General features: G+C 40.4%; 1 protein-coding gene across 2 annotated transcripts; it reads right to left on the bottom strand.

Moving 5' to 3' along the window:
- Positions 1-3,025: 3,025 nt before the first annotated feature.
- CRHBP (corticotropin releasing hormone binding protein) lies at positions 3,026-15,375 on the bottom strand. Of its 2 annotated transcripts, XM_088796579.1 has the most exons (8): positions 15,132-15,375; positions 14,989-15,100; positions 14,559-14,652; positions 14,084-14,241; positions 12,341-12,551; positions 10,477-10,625; positions 6,778-6,895; positions 3,491-3,793 (listed from the first exon to the last, which is right to left on the bottom strand). In XM_088796579.1, the coding sequence occupies exons 1-8, from the start codon at positions 15,245-15,247 to the stop codon at positions 3,636-3,638; spliced, it is 1,116 nt and encodes a 371-aa protein (XP_088652705.1). In that variant the 5' UTR covers positions 15,248-15,375; the 3' UTR covers positions 3,491-3,635. The 2 variants fall into 2 exon arrangements, with proteins under 2 accessions (XP_019583710.2, XP_088652705.1); XM_019728151.3 differs by having other exon boundaries at positions 3,026-3,793; positions 14,989-15,208.
- Positions 15,376-16,604: the final 1,229 nt, after the last annotated feature.

Here is a 16,604-nt window from a genome sequence, read left to right as displayed (position 1 = left end):
TTTGCAGCCAAATTAACCCGTGAATGTTTTTAACAAATACTGATGGGAGGGCAGCCCTGTGTTGATAAGGCTGGTATAAAACTTACTTTTATCCGTTATTTACTCCTAGAGCAGGAATTCTTATGCTGAAACTTTAGGTAGGTTTCAGGGATCTGTGACTTCTCAGAAATTTTGGGGGATTCTTGTATCCATGGGCTTTGGGGGGAATGATCTATAGTTTCTGTCAGATTTTCAAAGGAGTTTAATCTACTCATAAGAATCACTAGTCTTAGAAGATCCTTTAAGGAACATGAAAAAGTTGGGGATAGTGATATCAGTTAAAACCTGGTGTTCATGAGATCAAAGATATGCATTTGGGATACTTTTCTCTGAAAGACAATCAGATCAGACCTGTGTGGATAGTTATAGCAAAACCAGTCAGGGAAATTAGAGAATAGCTGAGAATTGGATTTAGACAGAGCCATTGTATGAGCCATTGTATGAACTATGGTAACACTCAATGTTATATCATCATCATCATCATCATCATCATCTCAGTAGCTTAACAAAAATTTACTTCTTATTTACACAAAATTTAATTTCTGGTCAATAGGCAGCCTTCCATATGGTCATCCAGGGATCCAGGCTCCTTGCATCCTATGGTTCTGTCTTCTTGTATCCTTAAAGTCCTCTGTTAGAACCTCAATACCTTGCCAGTAAATAATGGAAGAAAGAGAAGGTATGGAGGATTACATGAGGGTTGGACATCATTTCTCATCATATTCTTTCAATCAAAACTCAGTCACATGACCAAACCTAACTATAAGGGAGGTTGAAAAATGTAATCTAGCTGCATTCTCAGGAGACAGAAGAAAGGGCTTTTGGTGAACACATAGCATTTCTGCCCTGCCCTCTTAAATGAAGCAACAGTACCAGGAAGAGGTTGAAGGTGACGAAGACATGCTGTTTTAGATACTGAGAGAAAGTCCAATGTTATAAGCAGACCAATGTATTCCATAGACAATAGGCTAGAAGACTGGCAGAAGAGGCAGGCTTATAGGAGGTAGAAAGGTGTCCAGAGGATTGGATGAACACAGTAACCTATAACCTAGGAACAAAAGTGCTCCAACTGTCAGGCATGGAAGCAGGAGGAATTTGGAAATTCAGTGATCAGTATATAGAGCCTGAGTCACCTAGTTAGTATTTAGGAAGACAGGAGTTAGGAGTAGAAGATCAGAGTGAGGTTAGGCAAGAGCTAGGGTGGGATAACCAAGAGCTAGGAAAATTGAAGAGGGTACAGGGTAGAGAGGCAAGACAGACTATTTGTGAAGTGACTTCTTCGTGACCAGCATGTTGGAAAATAACTGTTCAAATTCCTCCTGTCGAAGATCCAGATGGGTCCTGGAGCAGTGCCGAACCTACAGATAGGGGTCAGCTGTAAGGATGGGCACATGGGAATCTGATAAGGCCTGACATGATCCACCCTCAAATGTTCCCAGGAACCTTACTCGGTCACAGACAACACCCTAAATAACCCTAGCTTCTTCACAAAGATCCTGGGATGAAACAGGCAATCAAATCTGTACAAACCTTCAGAGCACAAAGCAAATGCCCCACTAAGAGTACGGAGGACCCAGGGTAGAAAATTTGCTTAGAAGAAATAATGCTAAAAACAACAGCTGATATGTGCAAGACACAGTTCTTGGGCTTTAAATATATTTAACCATTTAATCTTGACAAAACCTGTATTTGAAGTATATGTCTTTATTACCTCAGTTTTACAGATGATTAAAAACTGAGCAATGGACACTGAGAAGTCACTTGTTCAAGTAAATGGCAGAGCTGGGGTTCAAAAAGGTTAGCTCCAGAGTGGATAACGTCAGCCACTCTGTTTTTCTTATAAAGTCAAATTTGCCCCAAATTTCATATGGCATTCTACTCAATTAATGGAGGTACCATTGAAGACACATCCTTTAACTCTCCCCCAGAGATCTCATCTACCATTTTGTTTCCAGAAAGGTGTCCCATCCTTTTGGAATGAAGACTAAGTCGTAGAGCTCCAAAAAATAAGTCACGGACAGTTCCCTGAAGAAGTCATCCTCTCAAAAAATGTACACTAGAATGCAATAACAAGCTTTGAAGTAAAATATGTCACAAAAGAATAATCATAGAATGTCAAGGTAAAAGAAAACTTAGAGACCACAGTCCCACCAATTTTAGTGCAGAGAGGTTAAGTAGCTTGCAAAATGTCCCTTAGGAACAAAAGCAGATTGTCCTAACTTCCATGGTAACATACTTGCTTCCTTACTTCAGACCATTTTCTCTACTCAGCATAAAGGGATCATGAGGGTTAAAAGCCTGACATTTCTGACAGTGGTATAAATGACTGCATTGATTCTTGAGTTGATAGAGGGGCTGTGAAAAAGATGAAAGTGTTCAACTTCATAGAATTAGCTTTCTATGAAATAAGGAATCCAACATTTATATAACTAATCAGGAATTATATATTCATCCATTCAGGCATTTATTCATTCATTTCCTAAAGTATTCACTCATTGCAAGATATCTACTGAGCCAAAATTTGTGTTAAATCTTAGGTATCTTTAGCACTTTCAATCAATATTTGTCTTTCGGCCTGGTTTTCAGCTTTTGTTAACAAGCCTAGTGTATGGGATTCAGTACATTCCATTATAAAATAAACTTTAGATTAAATATGTTTGGGAATCATAATAAGGCCATTAATTATAGCACAGTTTGTAGCTTCCATCCATTAATCCAAAGTAAAAAGGATATCACTTAGGAGTATTTCCTTTGTTGCTCAGGGATCCTGCATCCTGCTTCCCTGTCAGGATCCATCAGTTAGTGTTGTTTGTTCAAACACTTCAATCTACCTTCTGCTCTAAATAATTCAACTTCAATGGCCAGGGCTCTACTAGCTCTAAGATGTCTAAAATGATTTTGTTCAGCATTTATTTCTGCACCACATGAAAACATTATTTTCTGATGGTAATAAGGGAGGAGGTTACTCAGAAAACAAAGCACAATATCACAGTGCCAACATTCCTAATTTATTTATTCATGTTTGTATTTATGAATGGAAATTTTTTCCATGCTACAAAGTTTTGTTAAAAACAAGTTGTTGCAATTCAATAAATAATAACTACAACTATTATCTATTGTAAACAGAATAATAATCAGAAAATAAATAAGCAGATGCAACTACTTTGGTATACACGTTCAATTGTTTTCTGTTATAAAACTGATATGAATGCCACCATTTTTATTTCTTTGTAGCATTTTCCCTTGAGATACATTTTTTTAGTTACACATTGCTTTACATTTGTCTTTCTAGTTCAGGTTTGTAGCATACCAAAGGATTACAGAAAACTTGTTTTTTTTTTCCCAAAGAGGGGCTTATTTTCTACCATGTGGTCATTTATATATTACAAATGAAAAAGAAGCAAGGTACAAAAACAAATGTGTGTGTGAGAGAGACAGACAGAGAGAGAGAGAAAAAGAGAGAGAAAGAGATGGACTCAAGGCTGTGAATACTGACTGGTATGAAAGGCTATTAACTAGCTGGTTATCAAAATAATATATAATAGCCATTTAAAAACTCACTTAGCTAACAGCATGTAAATCACTGGATTGGTTATTCAAAGAGCAGGCAAACAGAATTCCTGGATGCTGTTTCCATTTGGGTTTTCCAGTTCGTATGGTTCCAATTGGCGGTACTCAAAAGTTACACGATTTATGTGTTTTCCGCTGGAAACCATGCGCACCACCGTGTTGTCACAGCCAATTTTCATTTGAGCTATAATTCATGGAAAAAGTGAAAGTTTCCCAGCGGTTAGAAACTACATAGTCAAACTATTTGTGTTGACAAGATCATTTAAATACAAAGAAAGCGAAGGAATGTATCACGTACTCATGTACTTAAACTAGGCATCAGCTATCAGGTGAAACACTTTTTTTCATTTTTATTATAACATATAATTAATTATAGAATAGTGAAACTGAATTCAGCCTTGTTTCTCAAGTCAAGAACACTGTTAGCCAAATAAATATGGCTGCATAGAGACAAGAAGATGTCTCCTTGCACTTTTCATGTTCTATCTGCAAGACTTTGGTAAAGGTAATAGTCTGTCCACACTACACCTTTACTTGAGTTCAGTGTTCTCAGTGGGGGCAGTACTGTCCTCTAGAGACAGGCTGGAAATGTGCAGGGGCAGTTTGTGGTTGTCCTGTCTGGGCGTGCATTTAGTAGGCAGGGCTAGAGGATAGAGTGTACTGCTGGACATTTATGTGGACCCCCCCAAATCACCTGTTTATTATTTTCTGAGTCTAGGTAATCATTCTATTTTACATATAAATAAAAAATCATTTGCGTAGCTTAGATATATTACACTGAATATATTCGTTTTTGTTTTATTATCCTGTACATTTTCTGTCTCATTTTTTTTCTGTGTTTCGTATGTGGAATGGCTTTTGATAACCTTACTTCTCTTAAATCCAGTCTTATTCATTATTTGTATAAGCATCTGGTAATGTTTATGTATTTTCTAGTACAGATGTGCCTGAGCAGTTATATACTGAAACTCATATTATTTTTATTAAAAATTACTTTTATTTTATTCTTCCAGCCTTAAGCTGGTTCCTAAGGCAAGATTTATCAGCCCTACAATAATCCTTTCTCCTTTTTTAATTTCTCAATCTCTTTTCCTTCCCACTTTGTTTCCATAAAGCCTTAATTCTGAGAAACACAGGCTTTGTTGTATAGCTGGTACTTCACAAACATGTGTGTCTGGATTTAAATTCAGTAAAACAGCCAGATAGAGTTATCAATTGAGGTAAAAGTCAATTTGGAGACATAATAAATATAAACTTGATAATTACTTTAATATAAGCACCAAGGAGTCTATATTATGCTTCTATGAGGAGATCCAAATTTAATTTTCCTTAAATGACTTGGAAGGTCATTCTTTTTCTGATTTCACTCTGAACTTTAATCTACATAACATGCCCTATTGCCTTCCCGCACATTGTTTATTTATTCTTTGACATAATTCCTAATAAAATCCAATTTAAAGGGCAGGGTCCCTAATAGTTCTTCATTGTCTGAACAACTTAGAAGGAGCTCATGGAAACATGGTGAATGAAAGAAAAAAAAGTCTAAAATGAACCAATGAGTCATAGAATTCAAGCCTTCAGATTTTTTTAAGACTAGTTTCAATTACCCAGATAATTTAGGCAAAAGAGGTTTTTGTTGCACTTAGTCTTACCCTTTTACCTAATTCAAGTCATATAATTCAAGCACCAAAATCACTCTGGCTTCAAATATCTAAATTTGAAGACACGAGCGTTCTTTAGTCCTTAATCTAATCTTCCCCAGCTCAAATGCACCTCCTCACAGGTGTCCATTAGCATGCAAGGATCCAGTGCCTCAAAGAACGCATGCAAAGGGCAAGAGAAGCCATATGCACTGACCATTTAAACCAGGGCTCAAGTGTAAATTAGCATAAAATAATTTCTGAGTTTTCAGTAGTGAGTTTTTAGAAACCTCTTGTCTTTACCTTGATTGGAAAGCTTGCCCTGGGCCCAGTCCTGCCCTAAATCTCATCTGGAACTCTTGTTATGCGTACGTATCTGGGGGACAGTGGACTATATATTGAGTCTTAGTGTTTACCTGTGTATATTCTATTTCAGAGATGTTTTGTTTACTAAGGTGCCAGCATTAGCTCAGAGAGAAAAAAATCCTGGTGGGCAAATCTAGTTTTAATTAAAACAGGCAACAGCTTATCAAAAGGATGTCTGATTTGCAGCTTCATTACCTAGTTGGCTAGTGATTTATGGTTATAAGAGAGGAAGGGGGCTATGATAAAAATTGCTGTTAAAGACTGTTGTTCTTCCTCTCCTGTTTCACTTTTGTCTATTTAAGGATAATCCTGATTCCTGCATCTGAAGTACAGATATGGGAGTGATGTTTATGGAAGTGGTTTATGTAATCCTCTGCCTCCCCAATTGGACTACGTTAATTAATCTGGTCAAGAGGTCAGCGGTTCCCACCTCCCCTGAGCACACTTGAGCATAATCAAATGGAAAATCTCCACTGATCCCTAACAAAGACGATCTGGTTCCATTTGGCATGCTGTGCACTAAACTGGTTTTTGGTTTCTTGTATTTACCAGTGATCACTTTAAGATTTCAGAATTTACTTCTGTTTTTGCAGTGGTCTTTCAGAGGCTGGTTTTGCTGCTAGAAGTTAGAGACATCCAGCAGTTCTGAGAATTTCTAATAAGGCACATGACTTTTTAATTTATTTACTATGAGTACCACATACATATATATGAGTACCACATACAGATATACACATGTAAGGAAAAGTTTAGCTAGTACTTCATCATTACAGTATTGCTAATTGATGATACATCTACTCCTTGAACCATAGTTTTCAGTTAATAAACAAACTCTTTAGCATCTAGCGGATGAAAGCAAGAACCTTCAAGGAGGGAGAAAGAACACAGAACAAAAAAGAACTACTTAGGGCCCACCTTAAACACGCCTCCTTGTAACTTTACAGGTTTCTCTCCCAATGTCAGACATTTTGGTAATGTGTTCTTGATACTGTACATGTAAAATCCTCATGCTGGCTCAATGTGCAAAATTGAAGGTTTTTTTTTTTTTTTTTTTTTTTTTTTTTGGTGGAAGTTGCCTTCCCATGTATAAAACATGTGAGGTGTTTTACTTAAGGATGTACTGTTGATAGGCACATCAATAGTAATCACAGAAACATCTCACCAGGGCCATGAAAAGGGTAGCAGAGATCAGCTAAAGGCATCATCTTGGAAGGGTCCAGTCCAGTTCCTCCCAGCAGCTCCACAAAGTCTCCTTTTGCCCCGCATCCTGCTGAGGGTTTCTGAGAGAATCAAGTAACAGGGAAAGACATATTTAAACCAACTATTGAAGACAAACCATTGGACCAATGGCAAGCTGGTGAATTCATTCATTCAGTCAGCCTCTGATTTCCTGGCAGTGCCATTTAATTCAACATCCAGGACTCCAGAAATTAAAAGACATTTAAAAAGAAAACAATCATAAGAATTGCTTTTCTAAATCAGTTGAGTAATCATTTTTTTAAATGGGTGTGCTTTTTTTTTATATAAGCTCCAGGACTGGAATGATGAAATGGGAATCTGTAAACTCCACATATGATATATGAAAACTGAATCTGAAAATGCTTTGCTTTTTTAAATCATTTGGACATACATTCTGAATTATTTGAATTTCTTGATGCATGCAGTCAGAGTTTTTTTTATAAACAGGGCTTTCACATCAGTTTTTCCTTCCACTCATTTTATTTCCTCTTCTTTACAAGGGACTTTTCCTGCTATTGGCACAATCCTTATCATTTCTGCTGATAAGGATTTAGATTAGGTACAAGAATATTAAAGAAAGAAGAGAACCCTAATTTGAGTCCCAAGTTAGAGTTACCATCGTCTTTCTCCTTCCAACTAAATCAAATTTATGTCAAGCTGCTCAAAACAAGAATCTAGTTTCAGACTTTGTGTGATCCGCTGTACCCACCTTTTTCTGCAGCCCTTCATCCTTTCCACACTGTCTCACCTACAGCAATTCCTGTGTTTCTCTTTCCCACACAAACAAAGCAGCCCCTCCCAGTCCCAAATGTTGCCCTTTGGGCCACCCATCTTCTGTGATCCGGGCTGCTTTCCTATGCATGCCACGTGTGTTGCCACTCAGGGCCCATGCTGACAAAGGTCTTGTGCTTGGTTTAATGCTCTACTGTCACTGTCTCGAAATCCTTAATAATTTTAAAATAAGGACCCCACATTTTTATTTTGTACTGTTCCCCACAAATGGTATAGCTGGTTTTACCTGTGATCCTCTTCTTCATTAAGGCATATTCTTCAAGACACCTAGTGGAGTGTGTCAGGGCGCTCAGAAGTTAATCAGATAAACCCTGATACATAAGGACCCAGATCTAAAATAATGTTAAACGTGCACATAAACACACACTCGCAAACATTTAGAAAACATTGAAATGCAACTAGAACTAAACAGTAAACTAGAAAATAGTATAACAGTAACTGCCTAATGAAAGTAGGCAAGTGGGGGAGGGGCACACATTTTTAAAGCACCTACTATGTGCTGGGTTCTATGCATAGTGCTTTACACATAATTTCATCAGATAATGAAATAGAGGGTTAGTTAGCCCCACTCTGCACAGGACTTATGTTCTTGTATGAAGAGTTGAATAAGCCATTTAGGGGTGAAGAAAAAACTCAATTGCCTTTCCTTTGAGTAGAGGATGTCTGAGGGCAGCATGTCTTAAAACCAGACTTTGCACTTGGTTCTATAGGTTCCAAATTTCAGAAGCAGGTGGTGAAGGGGAAAAGGCAGGCTCAGGAGACAGAAATGGGAAATAAAAGAGATAGGAAGAAGTAGAAGCTAAAGTGAGGGGAGCAAAACAAAGAAGCAAGGAAGCTGGATGCACCTATTCCTTGGCGTTCAATGACATTTCTCATTTCTTCCCCAAACTCTAAGCTATTCTTATAATCAATGGCAGAAACTGAGTTGTCTAGGGACCTCTCTGGGGTTCAACAGAGGAGCCTTATATTTCATTGTTGAGGTTCTACCTTCCTGGACTAAGCCATTATCATGTCTTGTCTAGACTATGACAATGGCCTCCCAGGCGCGTGCCTCGTACTACCACTCGGGCCCCTGTGATCCAGTTACCATGTGGAAGCCTTTAGGTAAACCTCGTTCTCCCCCCTTAGACTTTGTTAATTAATTTGTCATGACATCAGCAATTCCCAACTACTCTTACCCCAGCTGATCATAATCAAATGGATTATATCACTTTCCTGCCTGAATCCTTTTAGTGGTTTTCTGCTGCACTTAGAATAAACTCAAACTCCTTAATATGACCCGCTGGGCTCTCCACACCCTGCCCCTGCCCAGCTCACTGACACTGCCTCATATAACTCCCCCGCTACCTTGCCTTCTTTCCATTTCTGGATCCCAGAAAGCCCATTTCTGTCTCTGAGCCTCTACACTAGTGTTCCTTCTGTTTCCAGGCTTTTCCTGTGGCTGCTGACTCGCTCGTATCTATCACCCAAGTCTCACTTTAAATACCTCTTTCTCAGAAGGTTTCTTTCCTGACCATATTATCTCAAGGATCTCCCTGCTCCTCCTTCTGCTCCCTTGTCCCCAGTCAATGTTTATGACACCACTCTGCTTCATTTTCTGTAGGGCACTCACCACTAGTTGAAGTACATTACACTTTTGCTTGTCTCATCCCACTAGAATGCAAGTTCTACATGAGCAGGATCTGTTTTGTTCATTGCTAATTTCCAGCACCTATAATAGTGCCTTACACATGGTAAGCAATCAAAAAATATTTTATATAGGAGCAGATGCCTAGAACGCTGCAGACTCTAACATTTTTAAAGGCAGAAACACCAAGATTACTCCTCATAGTCAAGAATAACTAAAGTATCGAGCTCTCAATTTGCTATCACAGTTGCTATCTTCTATACTACACATCAGGAATGGCATACATACAATCTCAAGCCAGTAACGCTATGCCAGAGACATCCACTTATCCTGGTCTTTATCAAAGAATAATTCTTCTCCTAAGGTTCAACCAAAAAAACAAACAAAAAAAACAAACAACACTGCTCATGAATTTAGTGCTTAAAGGAAATTAGACATACTACTTTTCTCACTCCTCGTCCTATTTATTTGGTTTCCCCAAAATCTGGCTGTCTTTGATGCCAGAAAATACATGAGCTATCTTAACATATACATAGGAGAAAGTCAAAGGAAATGAGGATGACTCAGGGGGAAGAAACTATCAGGGTAAGTAAATGTGGTCAAGCTCAGCATTTAATTTTAAGATCCATTCAGAAGTTCATGGGAAAACAAGTTGATAAAGAGTCTCAGCTAATATTTTGTTGCAAAATGTATTGAATTAAATGTAATGCCAAAAAACTCTTCAAAACTTTACTGTATTTTTCAACATAAAAATCCAATTTCCTATTTTATGCTACTCTTAGCATTTCTTCATAACACAGTCAATGAGAGACTTCCTTCATGTCAAAAAATGTCCCAATAATCAGGAAAGCAGCTGTGTAGATGACTCACACTAGTTTCTGCTAGGAGAGATTTTGTACTGCTAGGCAAGTACAAGAGAATTCAATTGTAATTATATGCCACAAGTCTACCAATGAAAGCACTTCTTACATCACAAGAAAAGTATTCAAGTAGGCACAAGGGATACCTAAGAATGAAACTTGCAGCATAATGCAAACAGAAGACGGGTTTAGTCAAAGTAGCGAGGGCACACACATCTGAGACTTAATAGTCAAACAGAAGGCTATATACTACTGCAATTCGTGAAGGTCCACATTTACGCTGTATGATTACTTTTGCTCTGATAAAATTGGGGCCTTAATAAATGATTTGGAAGCAACTCACCTTTAACTGCAGGCCATTTAAGTGTCCCAAGGTGAGATCAGATATTTGGATTACCACAGGATAAATGATGGAGAAGCTGCAGTTTCGATGCTGATGTGGAACTACCAGGGTGAACCTTCCATTTGGGGTCTGGGACATGACATTGCAGGCTTTATAGAGAAACAAAATCACATTTTCACTATTTGGTATGCTGGGTTTTCATAGAAATGTACCCTATCCTTATTCCAGGCTTCTGGGCCTGTGGCCCAGAAGACGGTACATATCACAAAGGCAACTTGGAGACAGGAGAAGTTAGGGAATAAAAATCACCAGTGATGTATAGACATTGTCAGGATGCCCTGGGCTGTGAGGGGCTCCTAGTCTTTATCTCCGGGGGTTTGGGGGGGCTGCTTTGTTTATAACAATCACAGATGTAAATGAATAACCAACCAAACAATATGAGCTGCTAAAAGTTCTAGGAACACTTAAGTTAACTAGGGTCCAAGTTCAAGCTGGGAGTCTGGAAGAATCAAGGCTTTAAAGCTAAGGCCAGAACTCAAACCTTGTCTATCTGAAGCCTTCATTCAATGACTTTAGAGCCATAATGTTACTTTCTAAATGATAAAATAAATAAATAATAAAAGAGTCACAAAATAGACTGAGAAAAACTAGAAAGCAGGCTTCCATCTGGTAAATATTTGTTGGGTGTTAAGTGGTCTAAGTTGACTAAAAGATAAATTTTAATGTTTAATTTACTGCCAAGAATTTCTGAATTTTTTTGTTTTGTGTCTCAAGTCTAGACTTAAATTGATTCTTCCAGCTATGAAACTGGAAGCATCAGAGTTTGCTTTTTTTTGGTCAATTATGGGATAAAAATTTGCAATTGATCAAAACAGCTCAGAACTACCTCTTGCCTCCTTCCTATAATTTTAATTACACTTAATTTCAAAAAGAACTGAAATTCCTTGATGACTCTAAAAGGTTTCTGATTTATAACCAAACAAAATATAGGAGAAACATTTCATGTTGTCCTCTAGGGTTATACTGCTCCAGCTCTCAGAAACAGCCTTTTTGGGGAGCTTCTTTAAAAACAAACAAACAAAAATCCAGAAGATTGGTCAATACATTGTTCTTTGGCAGATTAGGCCACATTCTCTGATCATATGAAATGTTAATATCAATACTATTATATGCAACCAAAAATAAGTGATACTTTCTTTTCTTGATTTAATTTTTTTTTCTTTTAATTGGGGAAAAATATAAGCCGATGAATGACTCATTTTGGTTAAGATAATGTATCTTAGGCCTGGGCTATTCAGCTTTTTAGCACCTATGGACAGATCCATCAGAAATGAACTAAATTAGAGTGGGAGGGCTCAGAATCAGAAGGTGACATTGAGGTCCTCTCGTCCAACCCTCTGCCCAGGGCATGAAATCTGTCCACCAAATCCCAGATATGCAGTCTTTCAGCCTTTGCCTAAATACCTCTAAGACTGCAACTTCATATCTGCTCCTTCAAGCTTATCCCAGATCAGTGGAATGACTTGGAAGGATTAAAGTTTGTCACTGAATGCATTGTAGTGCCTTAAGAGATCAGAATAAGACTTGGAAGAAAAAATAGAATTCTATTCACCATAAACTAGTATCCTATCTAGCCTGGGAAATAAATTTAAAACTATGATTTGATTTTCATAACAATAGATAGAATATATCCCTTAGGTCACTTCTAATTACAAAAGAATTTCCATTCAAATCATTTCTCACTTCAAATTTCTTGTCTGTGCAATGGTACTACTTTTGAAAAGCAGATTAGATAGCCCTCCCCCCCCCCCCCCGACCACCACAAGTCCTATCTCTGGCCTGAAAAGGCAGGGATCCCACTTACGAAAGAGGTTGGGGTTCGTGGTTATGGTTATCGTGAATCCATTTCCTGGTTCATGGACCCGGAAGAATATCATGGCCACATTCTGGGAGGATCTGATGCTCCTTCTGCTAAGACCACTCTCACAGAAATCTATATACCGCTCAGCTGTGGGGAGAGGATGATCCTGGGAACTGGGGAACTTTTCCCCCTTGAGAATCCAACCATCAAATACCTTCCAACAAAAAAATACAAACATAGAAGATCACGGCCATCAACTCCTGAAGTCACAGGTGTGTTGAAAGGGGAGCTGGGGGGAAGTTACCCAGCAACGAACCTTCAGTCATAAATGAAAAATTGACAGCCTACTTGCTTTCCATTTGTATATATTTTGACTGTGAGGGTTGTTTACAAATGAAATTATTAATTAGTTATTGCTTTTAAAAAAAATAAGCCTTAAAGTTGCTAAAGTAAGTAAACTTTATTTTATAATTTCAGCCACCTTGGTAAATGAAACTACAGACAATATACATTTTTATCTTGGTCGTATTTTCCACACATCCCACCTTCAGAAGAATTAATTCCACAGAAGCCTAATTTGGCTTTCAACTTGTCTCTTTCTTCTCCTCATTGAAATATGAACAAAATATCTCAAAAATAGACAACAAAAGAAAAAATTGAAACAGCAACTTTACCTACCTGCCAATGGTTATATGCATCTATTTTTCCCCCATATTTTTTTTTTTTTTTACTCATCAAAATTTCAAGAACTACATCAACACTCAGGCAACAATGGCTGATATGCTGCTTAGGACTTTTTCCTTCACTTGCTAAAGTTTGCAGTTGGAAAAAAGGTCAGAGTCTATTGAATTTACTCTTAAAATCACCACAGGTCACCAATTTAATGAGTCCAACCCGGTTCACATTAGCAAAATCACAAGCTACAAATTACTTCACCAGACCAGCCCTCTTCTAACGCATTTGACAGGTTCCAAAATAATTCCACTTGGAGGTTTTAATCGTGATCTTTTTCACTGAACCATAGAACTCCAGCCATCCGCAGCTGACTTGTTAGACTTAGGGAGAATGGCTGGGAGAGGAGATGTTGTGAGGCTGGGGTCGTGTACTCCCCTCCCATCTGTCTCAGATTAGATTCTATCTCAGCATCCCCTCACAGCAGCCCGTGTCCTACTGCTCCAAAATCGGATCACCCAGGTATTGGAGACAGCCACTGCGAGCCTGGAACAGCTCCACAGAAAGAGACACCCCCAGGAGCCAGACCCGCTCAGATGGCAGACTTGTGGGGCGAGTCTTCTAACCAGCATCCGCTGGTACTGGACCCGAGCGCTCGCGCTAGTTTGTATCATTTTCATCTGCCACCAGAACGTAACACCAGTAACACCACGTTTAGTGGCGCTATTTCAAGTCTTTATAAGGGTCTGGCCCCAAAAGCGAACAGAGGGGATTACAAACTACTGCAGTGTCCGAGGCACGGGACCATCGGGGGAAGGTCTAGGGGTGGGGGGTTGGGGGTGGGGGGTGGGAAGGTCTAGAGGTTGGGGGTGGGGGAAGTTCCTGTAGCATAGGGGGTCCGGAACGCTCCTCTCTCACTTGGGTACCAGCTTAACGTCGAATTAAGAGTATCAATGGCTCCCCAAGAGTATCAATGGCTGCCCAAGCTCGGCAGCCCCCCCGCTAGATGTAGCACCCTGGCTCATGCCCCCTCCCGTGCCCCGAGGTTGGGGCTGCTCCGTGGGGACACCTCACCTTCAGGAAGTCCCCACCCTGACAGTCGATGGAGACCAGGTCGTAGTGGATGGTGATGAACTCCTCCGGCTCGCCGATGAAGAAGACGGCGCAGTGCAGCTGTGGCCGGTCAGCGGTGAAGGTGAACTGGCCCTGGAGGCTCAGCATGTCCAGGCACCCTGAAGGAGGGCAGTGGGGTCAGGGGTCCCGGGCATGCCCCGGGCAGCCCTTCTCCGCGAGCCCCATTTCCAGATCTGCAGCACCCAGCGCCCAACTCCCAGCCTCCGCTGCCCGCGGCTCCCGTACCCCGGGGTGCATCACCCCATCTCGCTCCAGGGCTCCTCCTCAGGATGGCCCCTCGGCGATCGGAATTATGCCCCGCTGGTCCTGGCCAGCCCGTTCCCGAGGTGCCATGGAGCCTCCTGCCCTGGGCACGGAGTCCCAACCTCTCCACCTCCCGGCTGCTGACCGACAGAACCCGGCAGTGCAGACTCACGCAGAGCGCGGCGGTACAACTGTTCCTCCGCCAGCTCCCGCTTCAGGTTGGAGCTGAAGAGCAGGAAAGGGTCGTGGTCCGCGGCTTCCCGCAGCTGGCAAGGAAAATGGGTCAGTCCGGAAAAGTTCAAGGGGTGGGAAAGGGGACAAGGAGCCGGGCGCTCTCCCTGCCCCGCAGCAAAGAGAATAAAGTGATGGTTTCCCTTCCATCAGACAAGAGTATCCCCAGGGACCAGAGGGAAGGAGGAAGAGGCAGGAAGGAAGACCAGTCTGGGGGGTGGTGGGGGGGGGGAGCAAGGGAAAGACCCGCGCAAAAGACAGGGAAGAAAGAGCTAACCCCAACAAAGGTGACAGCCCAGACAGCCTGTGCGCCCCCCAAAACTGGACACACACATCGGGAGGTGTGATGGGTCAGTTCGGGGATTGCTCACCTCTAGGTACCGGCTCTCCCCTCTTAGAGCCACCAGAAAGATCAGAATGAAGTGACATTGAAGTTTGAAGGAAAGAGACATGCTGGCCATGCCTCTCTGCTGCTGGTGTGCTCTGCTCCCAAGGTCTCAGGCTTTGCTGCCACACCTTCGCCCAAGCTGAGAGCTGGAAGCTGCTAGGGTCCCTTGGCTGGTTCTCTTTTATAGAGCAGTGAGGAGGGAAGGCTCTCTGCCCCTTAACTGATTTGAGCTCAGTAACCATGGGTTACCCTGTCTCAGTGACAAAGTGCGTGGTGATGACGAGGGTCCAGCTCTTAGACCCAAATCTTCAGAGTGGTCGAGCATTATTCACTAAGAATGATTTCAGGCTCTTAAAACTTAGTGAACTAAAGTGTGGGAGAAAGAATGAGGCCGGGATAGAGAATAACAAAGGGCATTTTACTTGACCTGCCAAGTGCTGAATTATCCTTTCCCTCGGATATTCAGGGAATTTTGGTTTTGCAAAGCAAAGTGATAATGTTACACACATGCATAAAATACCCAAACACATAATAACCTTATCATGCAACCTTGTCACGTAATCTTGGATGGACTTGGATAGAAATTGTCAGAGAATATAGTATTCATGCAATTGCTCGTGACTCTCAGTAAGAAACTTGAGGCATTTTCAGCTCCAAAGAGAAGAACAGAAGCCAAAATCTGATTTTGCAGAATATTGCAGTAATGTAATTCAAGCTTTCTTTCTGTTCCTCAGTCTTTGCTTTATCCTGGTCCAGTTTCTTGTAAGGAATTCCTTAATGGAAAGCTAATCTGGCATCTGTGGATTTCTGGACTTCAGCTGAGCGCTGTCACTTAGCCTGAATGTATACACGATGGACATACTCCTGGGCCAGCTACCTAAGGCCATGACCTTAGCATCCATCTGAACCACTGAGAGTTGAAGTCATTCCATTTTACACCTTCAAATACCTAGACTACTTTAATCTTCTGATAGAAAGCACTGTCCAGAAGCTTTATTATAGCTCCTCATCAGCAAATTTACAAGGCTAAACAAATGACCTAGAGATCCAGAAATTAGTTAACTATAAGCTTATCTTTGCTGATTAGACAGGAAGAGAATTGCTTCTCCTTTATGTCCGAAATTGTGGGAAATATGGGGACACTCCACTTTCTGCTTTCCCACCCCCTTTCCAGTCTATGGGTTAAGCAAGGCAATTATTAGGTTGGTGCAAAAGTAATTGCTGTTTTTGCAATTTTTTTAACCTTTTAAACCACAATTACTTTTGCACCAACCTAACACAAATCCTAAAAACTTCATGTTGTTTTTACCTCTTCCTGACAGAAAACATGGCACTATCATAGCTTTCATTGTTATTAAAATTATTACAAATAATGAGACCATAATACAGGGTTGTAACTCAAGGAAATGGTTATATTTTTAGTTTATAAATACTCAAAATTAAGCAATAATTTCCCTAGCGGTGTCAGAACTTGATCATATTTAAGACAATTCTGATCGCCAAAGGTGCTCCCTCTTAGTTGTTTAAACAGGAGGCCTTCCTACCATGTCCAACTTTGTAAACAGTCCTCAGACCACAGACAGCAGGAGAGGAAAGGTC

The sequence above is a fragment of the Rhinolophus sinicus genome, chromosome 3 (assembly GCF_057876585.1).
Source record: "Rhinolophus sinicus isolate RSI-liver-muscle chromosome 3, RSI-T2T, whole genome shotgun sequence".
NCBI lineage: Eukaryota > Metazoa > Chordata > Mammalia > Chiroptera > Rhinolophidae > Rhinolophus > Rhinolophus sinicus.
Note: the sequence above shows the minus strand (reverse complement) of the source record. Positions and strands in the feature narration are given on the sequence as shown.

Excerpts from the sequence above, each read along its gene's own strand:
- CRHBP (XM_088796579.1), bottom strand. The coding sequence starts at position 15,247 with ATGGTTACTGAGCTCAAATCAGTTAAGGGGCAGAGAGCCTTCCCTCCT. Across the intron at positions 15,101-15,131 it reads CTCTCAGCTTGGGCGAAGGT|AGCACACCAGCAGCAGAGAG; the intron begins GTGGCAGCAAAG and ends CCTTGGGAGCAG. Across the intron at positions 12,552-14,083 it reads AGGGTGGGGACTTCCTGAAG|GTATTTGATGGTTGGATTCT; the intron begins GTGAGGTGTCCC and ends TTTTGTTGGAAG.